Raw genomic sequence first — 22,477 nt, 5'->3', positions numbered from 1 at the left:
CACAAAAGAACAAGTCAGGAAGAAAATAAAACTTTCTACAAGGTCCCAATAATAAGAAACCTTTAGACAGGCTAATTCTTTCTGTGATTTTAGTTAATGATATTTGGGGAATTTAAGCTCTTGGGATGTTTGCCTATATGATGATCATGATGTTATCAATTCAGTCATGTCTGACCCTTGATGATTCTATGGGACAGTTCTCTCCACATTAAGATCTTGCACTACTACTTCTTTTCTATGCTCCAGTTGCTGTCAGCTTTGATGATGTCCAGCCATCATATTGTTTGACGGCCTGGTTTCTTTTTATCGCTAACTCTTCCAAACATAATTGCTTTCTCCAGTGAATTCCCCAGCATGGCAGTGCAGAGTTTTGTGGTTTTGCCTTCTAGTGTTATGTCTGATGTTATGGACTCCAGTTCTTGCTTGTTAGTCCCCTTTGCTGTCCAAGGTTTGCCTATAACAGTGATGGCGAAAGTTTTTCTGCTTGGGTGCCAAAAGGGGTGCACATGCAATAGCAGCACATATATGACCACACCCATAATGCAATGCCCTCCCCACACACATGCATGCACAACCCCCATGCTCCCCTCCCCCCACGTATGCGTGCATGCCTCATTGAAGCCTCTGGACTTTGGGTAGGCCCATTGAGCCATTTTTTTGCCTTCCCCAGTCTTGGGGAAAGCCTCCAGAGCCTGTGGAGGGGAAAAAAATGGGCCCAATGGGCAAACTGGAAGTTTTAACCCATTTCCTGCCATCTACAGGCTCCAGAGACTTTCCTGAAGCCCAAAAATCAGCTGGCCAACATGCACATGTGCACTAGAGCTGACATAGGGCAATGCCTCATGTGCCCTCAGATATGGCTCCGTAAGCCACCTGTGGCGCGCATGCCACAAGTTCGCCATCACAGGCCTATATATTTGGCAGGTAAGATGGAGAGTGAGGGGAGGGAAAATTTTTTCCCAATTAGAGCCAAAGAAGAAATGGACTGTCTGGGAACATGAAATACAGAGAGAATCTAATCACTATATTTGGTATGAAATATTGGCAAATGAAGCTGGTTCCTTATCTCAGAATGCAACAAGACTGTAATGGAACAAGGTCATTTTTAAGGTTTAAAATTGTGAATGTGGGATTTAAGCCATTCTATATGGGGGAAGGGAAATTAAATCTATTCACTGCAGTATTTCCCCAATTCATGGAGAAAATCTAACCTTGCATGGACAAAAACAAGCTTGTACCATGGAATTTTCTGTACCCTTCTGCTTTCATGCTCCCTCAAATCTATGTCTCAGAGATTTGCTAGGCTTTGAAGATGACTTTCCCCCCCCCCACCCGAAATTCCTCTGCTATAACCCATTTTTTAAATGAATAGAATCAGTTTGCCTACTAAACAGGTATTACTTTGAAAGTAAAGATATGCAGGTGCCAAGTGTATATTAAAGAGCATTGTCTGATGAAGATTGTTCAGCTGCAACTAAGCTAAGCTAATGCACTTACATTGCAAAAAAAATACTTCAAGAGCTATAACGGATACTGAAATTTGCTTTCAGACAACGATGCATTCATTTTCTGAAGAAAATATAAATACGGAATTGTACTTATATTTGAAGTACAAATGTAACGTGCAAGCAATCCACTTCTTACAAACTCAACTGGCATCCTAGCAATACCAGCAAATAAGTAACATATTTAGCATTAACCATAATGTCAGTCACATATGTTGGTGTATTCAGGCACATGAAAGGCTGTTATTGAATATGTCTCATAAGATCATCAGTCGTATAACTCCAAACAGCTTACACCAATTATAATGTTTTTCTTCAAAGCTTAGAGGCATAAATACTAGGAAAGCACGTTAAAGGGAGAAAAAACCCATAAATTTACATTTACTGCAGTTTATGGTACTTTTGAGGAAGTCAAGTCTCTCATTCTAAGAAATGATTTCATGGAAGCACAATAACATAGTACTGAGAGGAACACATCCCAGTCAAAGACAGCATGATATTTGTTTCTTTAAAAGCAGGCAAGGCATAAAAGAAACTAAATGGTATCCTCAATGGTAGAAGTGCAAAAAGTATGTATATATATATATATATATATATATATATATATATATATATATATATATATATATATATATATATGTATATGTATATATGTGTGTGTGTGTGTGTGTGTGTGTGTGTGTGTGTGCAAAAAGTATATATATATATATATATATATATATATATATATATATATATATATATATATATATACCTTTCTTTGATTTATTCCTAATTTTGAAAATTCAAAAGTAAGTCACTTGTCTTCCATTCCTATCTCTATAAGTCTATAACCGTGATGGTGAAATTATGGCACGTATCACCCTCTCTGTGGGCACGCGAGCCATTCCCCAGTTCAGCTCTGCTGCATATGCATGGGGGGTGTGTGTGCATGCATGAGTGGGTGTGTATGGGATGAGCGTGGGGTGCATACGAATGCACAGGGGTGGGGCGCATGCATGGGGACACGGCATGCACACACGGGTGCTTTGGGCACTCAGTCTGGAAAACGTTAGCCATCACTGGTCTATAAGCAGATTGCAAAACACATTTTGTTTCTCTGAACAAGTCTGGATAAAACGATTCCTATTCAATACATGACATTTGTTATATTTTCTTATATGGCTTCATTATGACAACTTAGCTTGGACCTTAAGCTGCTCTTGCTTAACAGAAAAGGATCCTTTTGCTTGCAAAAGTGGCTCTGATTCAATAGATGCTCATACTAAAAGAAAAACACTTTGACTAGTTTTATTTCTGATCTCATCTACTTTCAACTACAGAAACTACAGAAAGCATCCTGAGAATAAAGGTTTATTTACAAGCTCATACAATCCAAACTTGTTTTCTTAACTTTTAGATTGCTTCCTTGTTGGCAAAATCTGTTGATTATTCTGCCTTCTAGAAGCATTAAACCAAACAAGTTCATACATGTATTTCTCAGAGAAATTATCTGGAGTTAGCAATAGCAATAGCAGTTAGACTTATATACCGCTTCATAGGGCTTTCAGCCCTCTCTAAGCGGTTTACAGAGTCAGCATATCGCCCCCACAGTCTGGGTCCTCATTTCACCCACCTCAGAAGGATGGAAGGCTGAGTCAACCTTGAGCCGGTGAGATTAGAACCGCTGAACTGCAGATAACAGTCAGCTGAAGTGGCCAGCAGTACTGCACCCTAACCACTGTGCCACCTCACCTCTGCAATAGGGAGTTCCCTATTGCAGGACGGTATAACTATTGGCACATCAGTGGGCACATTTATACTTTTGGAGAATAATAGTATGTCAATAGAGGGTTGTGATATTGCCAAGTTGAGAAAAAAATCCTGAAGGACAATAAGGGAGAGCTCCATTGGAATCATATTGGAAGCTCAGGCTCTTCTTAGAAAACCTGATCATTAAAAGGAGAGAAGATGGTAGCAGGTACAACTGGAGGGTGACATAGCTACTAAAGTAAAACATGTTAGTGCACTGTGGAAACATAGATTGAACATTAGCAATTCTGTTCATCACCACTTTTTACTTATTGAGAAATTCTTACATGTGGAATTCACTTGACGAATATAAAGACTATGCCACTTTAGAATCACATGTTTGAATATGAGTTAATAACCACAGTATAGAACGGGGGTGTCCAATTTTGGCAACCTTAAGACTAATGGACTTCAACTCCTAGAATTTACCAGCCAGCATGACTGGCTGAGGAATTCTGGCAGTTGAAGTCCACAAGTCTTAAAGTTGCCAAGTTTGGAGACCCCTGGTATATAATGTGGTTCTTTTTCAAAATGTTTCCTCTTATAAAAGTTGCTTTGTATTTCTTATTCTAGGGACTTTGATATGAAGGAGGCTAGCATTCGGAAGAGATCTGGGTTCTACTGCCTGCTTTTTTTCTGATAATTTCTATCAATTTTACTGTACACCAGCCTCTCGTGATACACTTTATACACAAGCACCTACATAATGGATATCACTGAGTGAACATAATGAATTATTGTTTCACCCCATTACTTGCCTTGGCAATTTATTGCAAGGATAAATAGGAGATGGAATATGTATCCTTTCCTGAGTTTCTAGGATGGAGAATTGTGGGTGAGGATACACACATTTCTTACTTTCAAGCATTTGTCTAGTACTCTCCAATTCTATGTAAAAGGCAAGTTAGAGGAAGCATTGTCTTAAATAGCACTTTTCTGTTTACAATAATATTCCTCTCTTAGCCGAATGAAGCCTCCAGCACACAGCAGTTCCAGTGTGAAATCACTCTGCAAGCTTTCATTTAAATGATGTTCTTTTCCTTTTCTTATAGAGATGGTCCACAGTGATATTTTCTGATTTGGAGAAAGTAACTGGATCCTCACTCCACAGGCTGATTAACAATGTAATGAACTAGCATTGGTGGCCTTCATCACCTCAGTTAAACCGTAGGTCTCGAAACAGACAGGTCTTTATGGGTGGGACTAGTGACAGAAACTCCAAAGTCCCTTAGTGCACTCTAACCAGGTGAACTGAAAGATTAGATTGTCAGCCTGGTGAGAAACTTCATTTTTCTTCTGTTCTATATAGGTTGCCCTTTCGTGAAGCCAACATTTGATTGTGATTAATTTGTCAAGGTTGGTTGTACAAAGGAAATAAAGAAGCGGATTGCCAGTTCCAGTTATTCTGCTTCTGAAAAGCTGCTCAGATCCTTGTCATTCTGCAGTTGTGACTCTTAGAATTTTATATAGAAAGAGAAATGTCAGATGTTCAGGATGATTTAAGAAATGATAACTGGGAAAGTGAAAGTATACCAAAAAGAATTCAAGATATACTTCATTGATTGTGTCTTCATTTAATGTATCCTTCTAATTTGGACAGAAGCTTCAGCACAGTTAGACCTTTTCTTTGTGTCAACCACATCACATTGTGAAATGTCCTCATAAAAATGGGAAACTCAAAAGATCTTATTTTTCTATTTTAAAAAGTATACACATATCTGTTCCAGATTATCAAATGAATGAGAAAAGGTTATGTATACTCTCACTTTATATAATCCATCTACATGCCAAATTTATATTAAAGAAGGCTAAATTGGAATAAAAATAAGATGATTTTATAAGGAAGAAATATTAGTAACCTTTGCTATGCTAACTATACTATTATAATATAATTAGCACAGCACAGGTTTTTTTTACAATTTAGCTTCCTTCAATATATATTTTGCAGGAACGCGGTAGCTCAGTGGCTAAGACATTGAGCTTGTTGATCACAAAGGTTTGCAGTTTGACGGTTTGAATCCCTAGAGCCGCGTAACAGAGTGAGCTTGTCCCAACTTCTGCCAGCCTAGCAGTTCTAAAGCACGTAGAAATGCAAGTAGAAAAATAGGGATCATCTTTGGTGGGAAAGTAACAGTGTTCCATGCATCTTCGGCGCTTAGTCATGCCGGCCACATGACCACGGAGACGTCTTTGGACAGTGCTGGCTCTTCGGCTTTGAAACAGAGATGAGCACCGCCTTCTAGAGTCAGGAAAGACTAGGACATATGTGTGAGGGGAACCTTTACCTTTACCTTCAATATAAATTTGGCATATAGATGGAATATATAAGGATAGAACATATAGCCTTGTCTCATGCATTTGATAACCTGGAGCAAATATGTCTATACTTGATAGTTGAAAATTTAAATGTCCTGCAATAATAAAGGGCAATAATGAAACTCAAGGAACATAGTCAAAAAATGGAATTACAGTTAAATATAAGACCAAGCTAATATCAAGAGGTAAAACAATCAGCCTTAGAACTGAAAATGAAGATGATACTGAATTGGTGATAATTTTTGCCTTTTAGGTTTGACTATGAACAATAATGTTCATTATTGTAGTGAAGACATGCACTGCATACTTGGTATGGCAGCAATGAAGGTTTTGACAAAAATATTTGATGTCCCTTCACTTAAAAGATAAGAATCACAAAGGAAATGGTTTTTCTTGTGATACACAATATGAAACTGTTAATTGGACTTTGAAGAAGAATAGAAAATGTATTGACATTTTTACTCTTTAGTGTTGAAGAAGACTCCTGTAAACTATGGATAGCCAAGAGAACAAAATACAGATCACAGAACAAAACATTCTAAAGCTCTTTCTTAAGGCACAAATGACTAACTCAAATTGTCATAATTTAGATACAATATACAAGGGCCAGTTTATGTCATACTGGCCACATGACTGTTGAAATGTTTTCATGCAGCACTGGTTCAATGGCTTAAAGCAGGGGTGTTAAACTCACATCATCACTGTGGTGTCATGTGACATATAGGGACTCCCCCCCCTTTTCTAAACCGGACATGAGCGTGGTCAGATCGTGACGCATCCAGCCTGGAGGCTGGGAGTTTGACAGCCCTGGCTTAAAGAAACGGAGAGGTACACCCCTCCCTAAAGTCAGCTACAGATAGTGGAATAAAACTGCATGGACTCTTTTACCTTTATACAAAGCCCTTCAGAAGTCCATAGTGTTGGAAAAGATAAAAGGAATCAGAAAAGGAGGATGACCAAGAGCAAGATGGATGGACTTAGGTGGACTCTTGAGAGACCTAAAAAGTCAGGTTAGGGAATAAATCATCCTGTAAAATTCCACTTAATTGGTCTCTAGAATATAATTAACCAATCAATCAAAAATATAATCAAGATGAAAAAGCAACGAGAAGCAACAGTTGTTTATCTGGAACTACAATATAGAGTTGAACATTCCTATTCATCCCCAAAGGTGCTTTTTCAAAAGGCAACTGGACTGTCTTTGTTTTTGCTTTAAGGCATTTTGCTTCTCATCCAAGAAGCTTCTACAGTTCTGGAAGTTTCTTGGATGAGAAGCAAAATGTCTCCAAGGAAAAACAAAGAAAGTCCAGTGCCTTTTGAAAAAGCACCTTTGGGACAACCATGACCTGGATGACTGAGAATCTCCATAGGTATTTCTACTTATACACAGTGGGTCAGTTGTAACACCTAAGTTAAAGCTAACTCATTCAAGACTGCATTCATTGGTTTCAGTAGGAGAGCTATGCTATCCCATGACAACCAAAAATCAGAAGAAATCTTTTCAGACTAACAATTGTTAGTCAAAGTTGGAGAAAAAGGCATAAGCTTTTATAAACCATTTTCATGTATTTTAATATTATTAATCTCACTGGAATGTTTGAAGTACGTTATACTAGACATACCTTGTAGGGTGAGTATTATGGAGCTGAAATCTAATGTAATTGCAAAATGCCAAGATCCAGAAGGCTAGGTTTTTGATATTCGTGGACCAAGTGAAAGCTATTATTCCAGTGTATTCCAAGTGAACCTATCATTTTGGTAATAACTCCATCATTTCCAAAATCATTCCTCTATGTTCCTGACCTCTCTAATTATCCCTAGTCTCCCAAATGATCATCTATGATTGCGGGTACAGTGAAAAGGGAGCATCCTGTAATGCAGGTTGTCAGCCTTTCATACTGATATGTCAATGAAAGCAGGCAGAAAGGAGAAACTAAACCTTAAAAAAAACTTGAAAAGATGAGGTTGCAAAATCATAGCACTTGAAAGATCAAATGCATAAGTTGCAAATTTATTTTTAAAGAAATCACTTCTATTTCTTTAGCAAAGAAATTACCTGAAAATTGTTCCTGTTCCAAATTGTACTTTAGCAAATCTGTTAAGTTAGCGGAATATTTTACAAATTAATGTGCTTCTCTTTGACTTGTGCGATTTTCAGATTTTCATTCTGTGAAATTGTGAGCAAGTAGGACTTTAATAAAAGTAAGTCTTTCCACTGGCTGTACTATTAAAATGAGTTTACCTGAATGTGATAAACGCCAAATTTTATTCCTTCTGTTGAATTTCCTTTGCTAATGATACATTAGCTTTTTTTTAATGTCACATTTCCAGACGACAGGTGAAAAGGTTCACAGTAATCAATAGCACACATAAAGTGCAGAAGTGATAAAGTCAGAATCTACTTTCCAGGCTGAAATGACCAGTTATAATCAGACCCAAATCCACAAAGTAAAAACTTAACAAGCTGTTAGAGATCATTATCCAAATATGTTTCCTGACTCAGGAACATCCCTAGTTATTCACTGAAGAAGACTCTACAAAATTTCATTTTTTTTCCTTTGGCTGCAATTGTCTTTTCTACTAATACAGTAGCTTTCTTGTCTAATGTGCTTATCTAATGAACAAAAACAAAAAACAGGATTCTCAGAATTGTTTCAACTACAATGAGAAATATTGCAAACATCTTTGGTCTCGTATGTAGTATATAAGAAATATTATTTTGCTTCTTGACTATTTTGAATGAAAAAAATATTTATAACACATTATTTGTTGCAATGAAGCAGATTCTTTATGCTAAGCGAATAAACCATTTGTTAAAATTCATATAAAGATATAAAAATTAGAATTAGATCGCTTGTTGTGTTGGAAATTGCAGTGTTTTAGTTAAGTTTTACCTAGCTCAAAAAACATTTGACAACTGATTAAAGTGAGATTATAGAGATACTTTAACAGGTTCTGAGCTATAATATAAATGGGCTTCTTCATGCGTTATCAAGCTCCACAAAATTCTGTTTAGCATCTAACCTGCACCATGGTGTATCACTCACAGTGGTGTACCAAACAATGGACCCCTCGATAATCAAAGAATATAGATAACTTCTACATCTTGAAAAAGTATTTTTCACATTGCCTATGATTAAACGGAAATAAGACTGTCAATGGGAAGTTCCATAGTTTTTACTCCCAGTCCCTTACAAATAAGTTTGGAGCTATTCTGGCACTGCTTTTACTTCTGACCTTCCGGCTGACCAACAAACTTTAAGTAATCATGAGCTTGTGTCTCCCCCTCCATTCCACACAAAAGAAAAAAAGAAATGAAATTGCCAGAACCACCCTTTCCACATTTTCAGTGTGTGCTGCATGCATTTGCAAACCAACAACAACAACAAAATTGATACAGACAAAGCCACCCTGCTGAGAAAGCATCATCAGGCAGTTTCTATTAAAAAGCCTCTGCAAGCTGTGATGTCAGATGTTAAGAGGAGAAAAGATGCTATTTTTACAATGAAGAAGTTTTCCCTGAAGCTGTTTATGTCTGTAAATATATTGTGTATTGTAAGTTTACTGACTGTAGTATACAGGCACCATAGGTTTATATGTACAGTATGTAATCACCTGAGCACAAAGGCTGGGAACAGAGTGGAGAGTGCAGTTCGGTGCATGTTGCTTTTCTAAGCAGGAAAAATCAAGCTCAGTTTTTCTATAGGGTCATGAGTAAATGTTTAAGATTGGTATATTATATAAAGAAGAAGTTTTGTATATGCTAACAGTTACAAGAGCATTATAAGGTTCTTACTGGAAAGGTCATTTGATTCCCTCCTTTGGAAGAATATTATCCAAGTCATTGGGACATGTTTCAATATCCAAACTGATTCCGTTATTTAAAACTAAATCTGACATAGAATTTAATTTAAAACAGAAATGGACTTTTATCTGAATTTCATAGAGTTTTCTACAGTTTCTTGTTGAGCCCTTTCCACCCACTTCAATAACAGTTTTAAAACTTCATCAAAACATTTCTATATTTTATTTTCTTCTTTTTAATTTTAACTGTTCTAGTTATCTCTTTCTCCATTTTTTTAATCCATGTGCATTGTATAATATCTTCCTCTCATTTTCATTTTTTGCATGGGCTATCCTCCATAATGAGTAATTTTCTTGATCCAGAGTCTATTTTACCACATTCTTTTATCAAAGCCAGCCAGAGTGACTTTGCAGAGTTAGATGGGCAGGATATTAAGCAAACAAACAAACAAACAAACAAATAAAATCCTTTCTCATACGTGCCATTTGCATAAATCCATGTATTTTTGACACTCTGTAATATTATTTTTATTCTGTCGCAAAAAGCTTCCACAAATATTTTCTTTATATTCACTTTTGTTCTGGAGGGAAATTAATCTGTCTTCTTTTTCATTCAAGACTCATATTTTCTCTTCCCACAGTTATTCTGCTTTCTCTCTATTTTATTTCATTTCCTATATTTGATTCAATGATGATTTTTTTTAAGAGCCATCCCTGATGCTACCAAATAATAAATTATTCCATATTCCAAACCCATAGTCTATTATCTTTCTTGTATCCCTCACTTATTTTCTCAATACTTCATCCTAAACAATCAGATAAAAAACAATCAAGTTTTTGATTAATTCCTTTTCCACAATAATGCACAAACAAACTTATGCTTAAACCACTCAGGCTCTTTTCTAAGCAGATGCTCACTAGTTGCTATTCACAATCATTCATGGGTCTCCAAATGCCAGTTACTCTTTTGTATAGTCCTGCCTTCTTCCCATCATCCATTCATGTCATCAAACAGAATGAATGCTGTACAATTTTTCACAAAATTGTGCAATCTTTTTCATAAAACACAAAATCTTTTTAAGTTTTCCTTGATACCATTCACTAATGTATAACTTATAACTATAACTGCCTATTTTCATATGCATCCATGACAACCTAAATAATAATAATTAATAGTTTCTGAAATATATGTTAGCCTTTTAATTCTACTCCCCTGTTTTTGCATCTAATTTATCAATGGTGCAAGATTTGAATACTTTCATTCAGATATATTATGTCCTTCCCCTTTTTCTTATGTTCACAAGAGGCGGCAGATCTGTTTTTCTTTCATTTCATTTCATTTGTTAATTCATCTTATTTAACATTTATTCTCCTTACATTTCAAGTCATTATTTACCATATGCCATGGCTATCACCATATGGGTCCATGGGTATTGGCTTCTGTTGTCCATCAAGGCCTTGATCAATCAAAACTTTAACATAATGCATTTATTAAGATAGAGACCATCCTGTGACATAAATAAATTTGTATTCCTAATTCACTTCAGTAACAAAAATAATAGAATATTATTTTTCTCCTCATACCCACTAGATGTTTAGGACATCTGCAGACATTTGTCTTCCTAGCTTGTGGTGAAGGAGAATATAGTATAGTGTGAGAATAATGTATTTATAACAAGACTTCCTATGGATTTTGAAATTTAGAGTCAAATGATAGAGAAGCATGAGAGCCAATTTATTTGGCAGAAAACACAAATTTATAAATCTGCTATGGTATTTCACCATTCAGTAAAACTAGAATAAGAAAGTTGCTGATCAAAGAACTGAATTTAATAGCTTTAAACTTCTTTCTGGAGTCAACTTCTGGGCTAAATATGTCTTATTAATACTCATTTTAGAGGGTGAGAATTAATCAGTGGACATCCTGTTAATAATTTCTATGCATGTGGGAAATATTCCACAGGGAAATTGAATGAAGAAATCCTCTGGAAGATGGGCACCACACAGTTCAAAATAAGATTACCATTTAATAATGTATGTGACAAATTTTTCACAGAATATTTAATCAAATTACTGAAATACTTTACTCTAATAGCCCCCAAGCAGCAGCCACATTAAATAAGAATTCCAAAATCAATCAATATAATAATCATTCCCAAAACCTATTCTAAAGAGACTCTTAAAAATTCCTTTCTCATGATTACACTACAGCGCTCTTCATGTAAAATGGAGTGTCATAAACCCTCAATGGGAAACACATACAAAGACTATCCCTGTCACCTAATTTGTGAATAACTTATGGACATTCCAATAGAGATTTCAGAGGTAGAAAATGTTTCTGCGGATGGAAATAAGAAACCATCAAAAGCTATACCCTCAAATCCATCCTCAACCAATTTTAGAGATGTATGTGTGTGTTTGTGTGGAGCCTAAAGACATGGATGAGAGTGGATACTGACTCAAACAATGAAGCATTCCACTCATAACTCTGCAGTTTGTACAAAGGTAGAACATGCATAGAGTGAGGCCAATCCAGTTTTTCATTTAGATGTTGACTATATTGCAGCTTGTTTTATGAGCAGGATATGGAGGTGATGATTAAAAAAACCTCCCAAGCTATACTCATAGAGAGAAATTAAAGGATTTCTAAAAGTTAATTGGAAACAAACAAATAAGAATATTAAAAAAATCCAAAAAAATATAACCCTTTTGTTAAAATGAAGTCTAATCTATAGAGGAAAATCCCCAGTAGAGAGTAATATGTTCTTGAGATGCATTCACCTGGTGTATTGAAATGACCCAGGCAAATGAAAGGAAATGGGAAGGGGGAAAAAATCACTGATTCTGCATTTCCCTATTGTTGCATCAATCAATTGGGGAAAGGAAAAGGAATGTTTCAAAAATGATGTGCTTTGAAGGAATTAGGCAGATTTTCTTTTTTAAAACCCTAGCAGTCTCAGAAAACACATATGCAAATATCTTCTAAATTTTTGCAGTTTTCACAGATAATCTTAGTTCATTTCTGATTTAATATGAAGGGGATACTAGCTGCTCTATCCATCTTTAAGAAGCACTGTGGAAAAACTGCATGACATTTGTCTATTTACTGATTTATTCACATTCTATTTCAAGAAAATCTGTCACTTATAAATTTATATTTTCTGTTTTATCCTGCAAACTGATTTTCATTAATGTAACCAAATGGTCAGAAAAACACTAAAAATTATATATGAATATATGAAAAGTATCAAAAAAGTGTTACTTAATTGCTAAACTTACTATTATTACAATAAAAAATAAGAGATTAGGCTGCATCTTGCCATCTATATCAAACATGTACACAGAAATAGTTATGAAAAATGCACATTTGGAGGAATGTGCATTGGGCGTAAAATCGGTAGTTGGAATATCAGCAACCTGCAATGTACATATGATACAACATTGCTCATGAAAAGCAAGGAGCATCTGGAGTGGTTAATCCTGAGAGTCAAACATGAAAGTGAAAAATTGGGATTGCATCTTAACATCATGAAAACAAAGAAATAAGAATGGCAGTGAACATACAGTTCAGAATGCAGATCAACAATGAGACTATTGAAACACTAAAGGAATTCATCTTCTTGGGCTCTAAAATTGACCAAAGTGGTGACTGCAGCCCTGAGATCAGAAGACATATGACACTTGGAAGAACTGCCATGTCTGCCATGAAGAACATCTGGAAGAGTAAAGATGTCACAATCAAATGCAGATTAGTTAATGCAGTATTTTTCCCCAGTTGTTACTTATGGCTGACTTGAACTCGAAAAAAGATAGGAGATAGGAGAAGGGTGGATGCCTTTGAACTGAGATGGTGGAGGAGACTATTAGACTTTCCATGGACTGCAAAAATAATAAAGTTGTTAGAGTTTGCAGCAATCCAACCAGCAGACAAGCAAACAACTCAGTAGGATTCATTTATATAAGAAACTTCTTTATATACAATACCACAGAGCAGAAGCCAGAACAAGAACTCAGAATCCAGAAGTACAGAATCCATAATCACACAAGCTATAGAATCACAGAAACACTCATCTATATACAGATCAGTGAACCTAAGCCATGACCAGGCTCCGAGCCATCTGAGTCACCAAACAGTTCCCATTGGTTGACCTGCTACCATGTCTATTCCAATTCATGAACCCTTATATACTGACAGAAGTCCTAGACTGAACCTCACCAAAAATATCCCATGAACCCAAGATCGCCAAACAGAGGCTGCCATATTTTGGTCATGTCATGTGAGCTGAGTCACTCAAAAAGTCAATCATGTTGGGATTGATCAGTGGAAAAAGGAGAAGGGGCCACCTTAGTACTCATAAAGAATGACACCAGGGTGACCATGGTAGATCTGAAGGAGGTGGTGTGAGACAGAGGGGAGTGCTGATCCATAGAGTGGCTGGGAGTTGAACACAACTGAAAGGCTGATGACATTTTGAGCAATCAAGTAAAATAAAATGTGAACAATAAAAGGTGCATCAATGTTACGCCAATGCAACTGAGTTTGTTTCACAATCACTTTAGTAAAGTTTTGTCAATCATAAGTCTGTCTATCCATTTGGGCTGTAATATTAAAAGCAAGTGGCAATATTATTCATGTACTATATGCATACAAGATCAGAAGACCTCAAATATTTCAAGATTTACTAGAGCAAGCTCATCCTTTCATCAGAACTATAACGGCTTAATCATTTTAAAGTCAAATTGGAATAGCTAAGGAATGTTAGGTATGTTTGATGCCTTGAGCTGATTAAATATTTTAAAAAGATAGAATAAAAATCTGGTTGGAGGAGGAGGAGGAGAACATCATCATCACACAGAGGTTCCAGAAAATTCTATAATACATCAACTTTCTAGTGACTAGATTATTAAAGCAATGATTCTTTTTCTATATTCTGCTTTGATTATATTAAATAATAATAATTCCCCATTACAAATGCAAAATAAGATAATTTTGGGATTACCTGAATCACTATAGTCAAAAATATTTACAATCAAAACCCACAAACACTTAAAGAACAGTGCAGTAATCTCATTGCTTCCTTGTGTTCATTAGTTTTATTGGCACAAACCCTTTTCTACATCCAGGGAAGAATATTAAAATTAAAATTTCTAGACATCTGACATGTCTAGAAAAAGTATAAGACAATAAATCTTTTGTTTTTTATTTTGATTTCAGGACCAAATGCAGAATAATATTTTTGTTGTTATATATATTGTTTTGATTCCCCCCCCCCCTTTCTTCCTATCTCTCTCTTGGGGAGAAAGATCATTGAGCCATAGAAAATAAAGGCTGAGACGACATACTCTAGTTCTCTGTTCAGTTTAGTACAAGGCAGTATGAAATAATTTCTTTCTCCTCTTCAGTTTTACCAAACATAAGATCACAACTAGGTATTTCTAAAAAAGAAACTTGCTTTAATTGTTTTCCCACCAGTATGCCCCTGTTATCTTATGTAGCTAGAAACATTTCTTCAGAATAACTAAATCGTGTTCTTAATCCATATAGCACAATTCTATCTACTTCAACTGGCACAATAAAGAACTCTAAAAACTTTGATAGTTCTGGAGTCTAACATTGTTTTATTAAAAATGCAAAGGATTGAAGTTGAAACTGAAGTTCAGACATGTCATGTGCTCTACAACCGAGTCATGATTCTCTTTTCACGACATTCATTCATTCACTCAGTTTATATAGCTGCCCATTTCACTTATGTGACTCTAGGCAGCTTACAATAAAATAGATAAAACACATGAAATACATATAAAACACTTAGCAGCCAAACATGATTAAGAATCTATGAGTATAGACAGGGCGTGGCTCTGAGCACAGCCAGGGCTCCAGGCTTTGACAAAAAACAACTTTTTAGGACATTACAGAAAGCCAGTAGAAAACAGGGCTAATGTAATCTCAGAGGGATGATGTTCCAAAGGGCAGGGCCCTTTCTGGGTCCTGCCAGCCAACAGTCCTTAACTGATGAGACCTGGAACATGCCCCATCTGTTGGGTTGGGTAGGACAAATAGTAACAATGGATATATCATTTTGCTATAGTGAGCTTCAGAAATACATTACGAACATGAAACTCACCAAGTTCTATATATTGAGCTCTATTCACATCAAAGTAATGGCAATTTTGAATCCAATCAAAACAGCTTATTCTTATCAACATAAAGTCATAAATGCTTATAAGACAAGAACAATATTTTGAGTTAATTTTTCATTTTTGAGCACGGCACAGCTTACCAGCATAGGCTGCCCTGCTAATTCATGGAGTATACATTAAAACAATAAAGGAGAGAGAGGAAAATCACTGTTTAAAGTTGATTGCCATAAAACTTTGTTATATATTAATTCACAGTCAGTTTTACATACCATAAATGCCTGTTGAGATACATGGAAAAGCCTGTAAGACACAAAAAAAGATATACATTAGATATTTGTTTTAGAAGTACCTATCACACACAATGATTTAGTACAAGAAGCTATAGCTGCTTACTATGAATAAATATCCACACTTGTCATCAAGTCTTTATGAAATATATCCCAATCTACTGAAATAAGTAGTCATTCTAGAAATCAGAAAGTCATTGCAATTTTTTTTTCAAAATTGAAGGGGAGCAAATAAGCTCTCAGCACAGCACTTTAGGGAAAAAGTTAAACTTTTAATACCTTGCTAAATGTGAAAAATGGGAGGTCTGGAGAATGTGTGCTTTTAATGAAATTGTCTACAATAACTAACAAGCTTTTAGTACAATTACAAAATTATGGATTTGTCAGCCTTTAGATGAAACTCACCTGAAGCCAATATAATTTGCTAAGAAACTACCGTAGTGTTTTCTTTCACAGCATAAACCATTTAGTACTTAATAGGAATACAGTAGCAATGTAGTAGATATATAATTTGATTTTCGGCAATCTTTCTGAGGAGAATTCTTATACTATTTTTTTCCATAGCTATGATTCTGTGAGATGGAGTAGACTGAGATGAAGTGTGTCCCTCTTCAATGATTACTTCTTCTTCTTTTTTCTAGCGTATTCCAGTGGTGGGTTGCAGGCGGTACGCCCTGGTACGGGCATACCGGAGCCTGCCCAGCGCACCGGATACCGTTCCAGTATGATGCTCTGGAGGGCACACCCGCCCGCCCGAGCTCCTTACCGGTCTTTTAAGTCTTCAGCACTTCTGCACACGTGCATGGCACATACACTGTCTGTGCAATGCTCCGCTGAGCAGCTGGAGCCTAGTGGAGGCTCACGGAGGCGCTAATACACATTTCTAGTTGGTAGGCAGTCTTGGAAGAAGATGCTACTCTCTGGACATATCCATACCAGCAGAGTCATCCTTCTCTCATCTTCTCTATAATTGGTGCCAAACCAAAATGCTGTCAAATGGTGTCTTTTGTAATGTGGTCAAAAAGGGAAATGCCTGATATCCAACGGAGCATTTGCATTTCAATAGAATGGAGATAACTTTTGGTCCCTGTTGTTGCTGCCCAGCATTCAATGCCATACAGTGCAACAGGGCAGATGGTTGTCTTGCCTTGATGATTTGTTTTGCCTTGATGATTAATTCCTATTAATCACTTCAATGATTACTCAACATGTGTTTATTGCACAATAAAATTAGAAGATAACAGTACCCTTATCAGCCAGGTTCAAAAATGCTTCACATATTAGGAAAAAGTTGGTGGAAAGGAAGAAGGTGTTTGAAAGCTGCTGCCTATGACCAATGGCTGGAAGGCTGTGTTTATGGTTTAGACATATACCTAGAAGTGATATCCTTCTTCAGTGTCATTTTAGTTTTACCCGATGAAGACAGCAAAATGTTTTTTCTGTATTTGAGCTGTTCGGCGTTTCTGCGCACATGCACGACACATACATCGCCTGCACAACGCTCCACTGAGTAGCTGGAGCATCACGGAGGCGTCGTAAGAGGTAAGGACGCATGCTCTCATTGCACATGTGTGCGCTCACTACGCGCATTCATGTGGTGGACATCGGGCCCCATTGCACTGTACCGGTTGCATCGGGATCCAGAACCCACCACTGATTCAAATGCACTAAACATCTGTGTAAATTACCGAGTCAGTTAGAGCATTGAGGATTCCTGGCATTGCCTTCTGTTTGGTTTTGTGCTGACCAGTATTGGTAAGATATTAATTTTACACAATTTTACACAATTTATGTTTGCATTTTTAAGATCTGGTTGGATTTTTGTATGCATTACAGATATTAAATGTCTAGGGTATGAATACAAAGAAAGATTAGAAGCCATAGACAACAGCACATGATTTATATTACTTTGTCTCAGGAATACTGTTTATCTGAATCACATTTTTACCTAAACTAAACTTTGTATTCTGTCTAGTACACTTCACATATGGCTATGCTGCAGAAGAAGAAGAAAAAAACCCAAAATGGATTATTATGTTGACAATATAACTGTCTATCTGCACAGTAATTCACTTTGCTTTCTCTCCATATACGTATTTATCATGTTAGCATGGCTCACTGGGACATAAATTAACCAACTACATTTTAGCCAACCATAATGTGCAAGGCTAACCCATGTGGATAGTTTACAGTTTAGTTTGTTGCATGAACCTATAAAACAGGGTAAATCTTATACTCTAAACACACAATAATTAAACTCAACAGCAGAAAAATGGAGGGAAGTCTTCTCCATCCATCATTTTCTCCGTAGCTAAGAAAGATACGATGTTTTCTTCTTCTTACTCTAAAAAATGAAAAAAAAAAAACCTTTTTCCTTGGAGCATCCTATATTCAAGATGGCGTTTTAATAACAATGCAAATGTCTCTTTTTCCTCTGTGCTCTTCAAAATGTAAGGCTTTTCCTTCACTGTAAACTGTAATTTTGTTGTTTGACATAAGATAGCATAAACCCGTTCTCCATTACAGATTTTGTTTCTGAATTTTATGCATTTTTAAGTGTGGGTTGTTATGTAGCCTAGACACCTTGAAAACCTCACCAAATTTTGAAGAAAATATATATTTAGGGGGGGGGATTATAGGCTGTCATGCTGAAAAACAGCAAATAGCCTAGGGCAGAGGTAGAGATGACAAATGAAATTCAATATCCTAAAATTCTAAACAAAGACATATTAAACTGAAAACTTTGTTGAGAATCCCATTTGTTATTATGATTTTAGCATCGAGTAAAAAGGATTTGTCACAGTCTAACACTGATTAACATCTTCATAAATTATTTGGATGTGGGAGGTGAAAGTACAGTTTCAAAAAAAAGTACAGATGGCACAGCTAAAGAATGCATCAAACCCATTTCAACATGTAAGAATCTACAAGTATACTGACATTTCTAAAAGAGTAAATGTTTTAAAGTCATAAACCAAAATATTTTCCATCACATGGAAAATTGGGATCAATACAAATTAAATGACAGTACAACAATTTAATTTTGCAGGGGAAAAAAAATAATGCTTTCTCAACTATTCATAAAGACATGGCACATGTGAAAACATCCAATGTTTTGTTTGAATATTATTGGAAAATCTGTAGAATTTCAAACTCTGTTGGGGTGCTACATTGTCTGAGCAGCAGTAACCAAACAGAAGCAAGACTAATTGGGGAGAAAAAAATGGGGAAAATGAAACATAAGAGGGAAAGTTGAAGGAGCAAGACGTTCATTTTTATGCTTTGAAAACAAATTAAAGGACAATATGGTAACAATTTGCTAAAATATAAAAAACTGTCATGATAGGAAATAGAGAAAGATGACTTGCATTTGCTCCGAAGGACAGGGCAATAGATAATAAGTTTGAGATGCCAGAAGTTGAACTGAAGTTAAATGGTATGAAGCATTTCCAAACAGATATTGAATTGACAAAAAAAAAAAAAACCCTCACGAAATTATAATCAAGCCCTCTTCTAAAAACTGTTATAGCATCCTAGAAGGACTACACGATCCGGAGAGGACAAAGTATACTAAAGACAGAACTACTGTTCCATCAAGATTCTTCTAGACCTCTTTTTTATTCCTTGCATTGTCCTTGAAGGAGCAGGTCCAAGGCTTGTGGTTACTTCTGGACTGGTGGTTCCTGCTAAAACAGGAACAGGTGCAGGCCATGACCAAGTTACAGCCTTGTCCAGCTTTGGCTGCCATGTCAACTGCAGCCTTATAGGGGATGGAAAAATCTGACCACAGTGGCTACTGCCTATTATCACCCTGTTGGGCTATTGCAACACATTGTACATGGGGCTGCCTTTAAAGACTACCTGGAAGTGTCAGTTGCTACAAAAAGCAGTGGCCAAGGTATTCATGGGTGTTTACCAGGGGGCATATATTGTCCCTGTTTTGAGAGATTTGCATTAGCTTCCTGTTTGCTGGAGAAGCATACTTGAGAAGCAGGGGTTGTGTCTTATTTTCAGGAGGGATGTGTGTCACTTGATGAGCCACAGTAGCCCAGTGGTTAGAGTGCTTAGTGGTTAGAGTATACTACAGGATACTTCTGCTGATTACCAGTTGCTACCAGTTTGGCAGATCGAATTTCACCAGGCTCAAGGCTGACTCAGCCTTCCATCCTTCGGAGGTGGGTATAATGAGGACCCAGATTGCTGGGGGCAACATGCTGACTCTGTAAACCGCTAAGAGAGGGTTGTACAGCACTATGAAGTGGTATATAGGTCTAAGTGCTATTGCTAGTGCTATTGCTAGGTTGCTTGATGATGATGGGATTGGCCTCCTGGAATGGCCTCCCACTGGAGATTTGTCTATCTCCAACATTGCCTGCTTTTCAGAAAAAGCTGAAGACAGTTCTTTCCCAGAACATTTTGGGGAGTGGTAGTGGATTCCATATGTTGTGGCAGGGTTTAATTTTATATTGTTATTGCACATTATTATTTTGTGAGTCACTGAGTGTACTATGATTGAGTTAATATAAATTTGACGAAATAAAACCCACAAAAAAATCTACCCTCAAATACCAACAATCAATAGCATGATTCTCTAACATTTTGTGATGGGAAGTACAAAAACTAGTCTAAAACCTAACAGGGTTCTGTCATAAGAAGTAGGACTCTACAGTCCAATCCAAGGAGCAGAAGAACAATAGAAATAAGAAAATCAGCCAACTTTATATCATAACTCCACCAACTACAACCCTCAGCAATTCTAGATATGTTAAGCATGGACCCCAACAATGAAAAAGTTACCAGCCTTGACATAGATCTGAACTCCCTACAGTATAGGAATTCTGTGGTACAAATCCCCTTGACTTTTGCAATGCAAATAGATTGTCTGAAGCATTTGAATATGAACTGCACATGAACATCAGATAGTCAAACTGGCAGACCAACAATAGAGACATCGTTTTAACAATGTGTTTGCCATTGATGCTGTTTGATTTGGTAAAGGGTGTATGTGTCTGCCTTTGAATCATTGTTGACTCCTGTCAACTGCCTGAGTCAAGTCCCTGCAGTTTTCTTGGCAATATTTCAGAAATGATTTGCCCTTGCTATCTTCATAGGGCTGAGATAGAGTGATTTATTGATTTAAAGGATTTATAGGGCTGCCCTTCACTCTCAGTGACTCTGGGTGGCTTACAAACAATAAAAAACCCCAATATAAAAAGGGTAATATTGGCCCAGTTGGTTTTGTGCTTAAGGTGGGATCAGAATTCACTACTATGACTACACCAAACTGGCTCTCTATGGTATCCTTACATGTTATGAATTTGCTTTTCATAATAGAATCTGCAAAGAATTTAAGGGAAATGAAAACTGTAAAGAGAGAGGAAAAACACTTCTGATCAAACATAGGATTTTTCTTGGTTTCCTCTGTCTCCATTGTTCCACAAGTTTATTGCAGAGAGAGAATCTGATTGGCTAACAGTGCCCTTTCATAAGAGGAAGGATACAACCAAATATATTAGAATCAAACTGACTAATATTAATATGTCCCCGCTTCCCAGAACCTATTCACTTCAAAGACAAACATCAAACATAATTTGACCACACTTTTGGAATTTACTATCTTGAAAAGAATTGCGTATTTTAGTAAAATTTGACAGTATATTAGAAGAAGCTCATCTTCTATCTGCTTCCCTGGATGTTTAACAAAATATGCCCTTGAAAGAAAAGTAGGAACTTGTGAAGGTAATATGATCAAATACCTTTTTCTGTGTTTCAATTGGAACATTTCCCTCAAAGATAAAGTTCTAGTTTGTACATTTTCCAGATAGTTGTATAATTCTCTACATTCACATGCAGAAAAATAGAATTTCAAAAACTAAGAATGGAGAAAAATTAGTGACCCATATTCTTAAAAAGCGTAGATAATCCTTATGCTACCTTTGAAAGTTAAAAGTTATGACAATTAAATTAAGGCATACTATATGACATAAAATATAAAGTACATGATTAAAATATTTACAAATAACAGAATAAAAGAGTTGGGACAGGACCTTGGAGGTCTTTTAGTCCACCCCCCTGCTCAAGCAGGAAACCCTATACCATTTCAGAACAATGGTTGTCCAATCTCCTCTTAAAAACTTCCAGTGTTGGTGCATTCACAACTTCTGGAGGCAAGTTGTTCCACTGATTAATTGTTCTAACTGTCAGGAAATTTATCCTGCTTGCTTCTGGGTTGCTTCTCTTGTTGATTAGTTTCCATCCACTGCTTCTTGTCCTGCCTTCAGGTGCTTTGGAGAATAGCTTGACTCCTTCTTTGTCGCAACCCCTGAGATATTGGAACACTGCTATCATATCACCCCTAATCTTTTTTTTCATTAAACAAAACTTACCAAATTTCATCAACCATTCTTTATATGTTTCAACCTTTGGTTCCCTAATTATCTTTGTCACTCGTCTCTGAACTCTTTCTAGAGTCTCAACATTTTTTCTAATCATGATGACTAAAACAAGATGCAGTATTCCAAGTGTGGCCTTACCAAGGCATTATAAAGTGGTATTAACATTTCATGTGATCTTGATTCTATCCCTCTGTTTATGCAGCCTAGAACTGTGTTGGCTTTTTTGGCAGCTGCTGCA

At 36.4% G+C, this 22,477-nt stretch overlaps 1 protein-coding gene across 1 annotated transcript in view; it reads right to left on the bottom strand.

Annotated features, from left to right (window-relative positions):
• MACROD2 (mono-ADP ribosylhydrolase 2) overlaps nucleotides 1-22,477 on the bottom strand; it is a 1,066,625-nt gene that overhangs the window by 446,393 nt on the left and 597,755 nt on the right. Inside the window, exon 7 of the mRNA XM_032212948.1 lies at nucleotides 15,823-15,857. Coding sequence (XP_032068839.1) covers nucleotides 15,823-15,857 — 35 coding nt within the window. The remainder of the gene's footprint in view (nucleotides 1-15,822; nucleotides 15,858-22,477) is intronic.

Source organism: Thamnophis elegans, chromosome 3 (genome assembly GCF_009769535.1).
Source record: "Thamnophis elegans isolate rThaEle1 chromosome 3, rThaEle1.pri, whole genome shotgun sequence".
Classification (NCBI taxonomy): domain Eukaryota; kingdom Metazoa; phylum Chordata; class Lepidosauria; order Squamata; family Colubridae; genus Thamnophis; species Thamnophis elegans.
The sequence above is the reverse complement of the archived record's forward strand: the minus strand, read 5'-3'. Positions and strand labels throughout refer to the sequence as shown.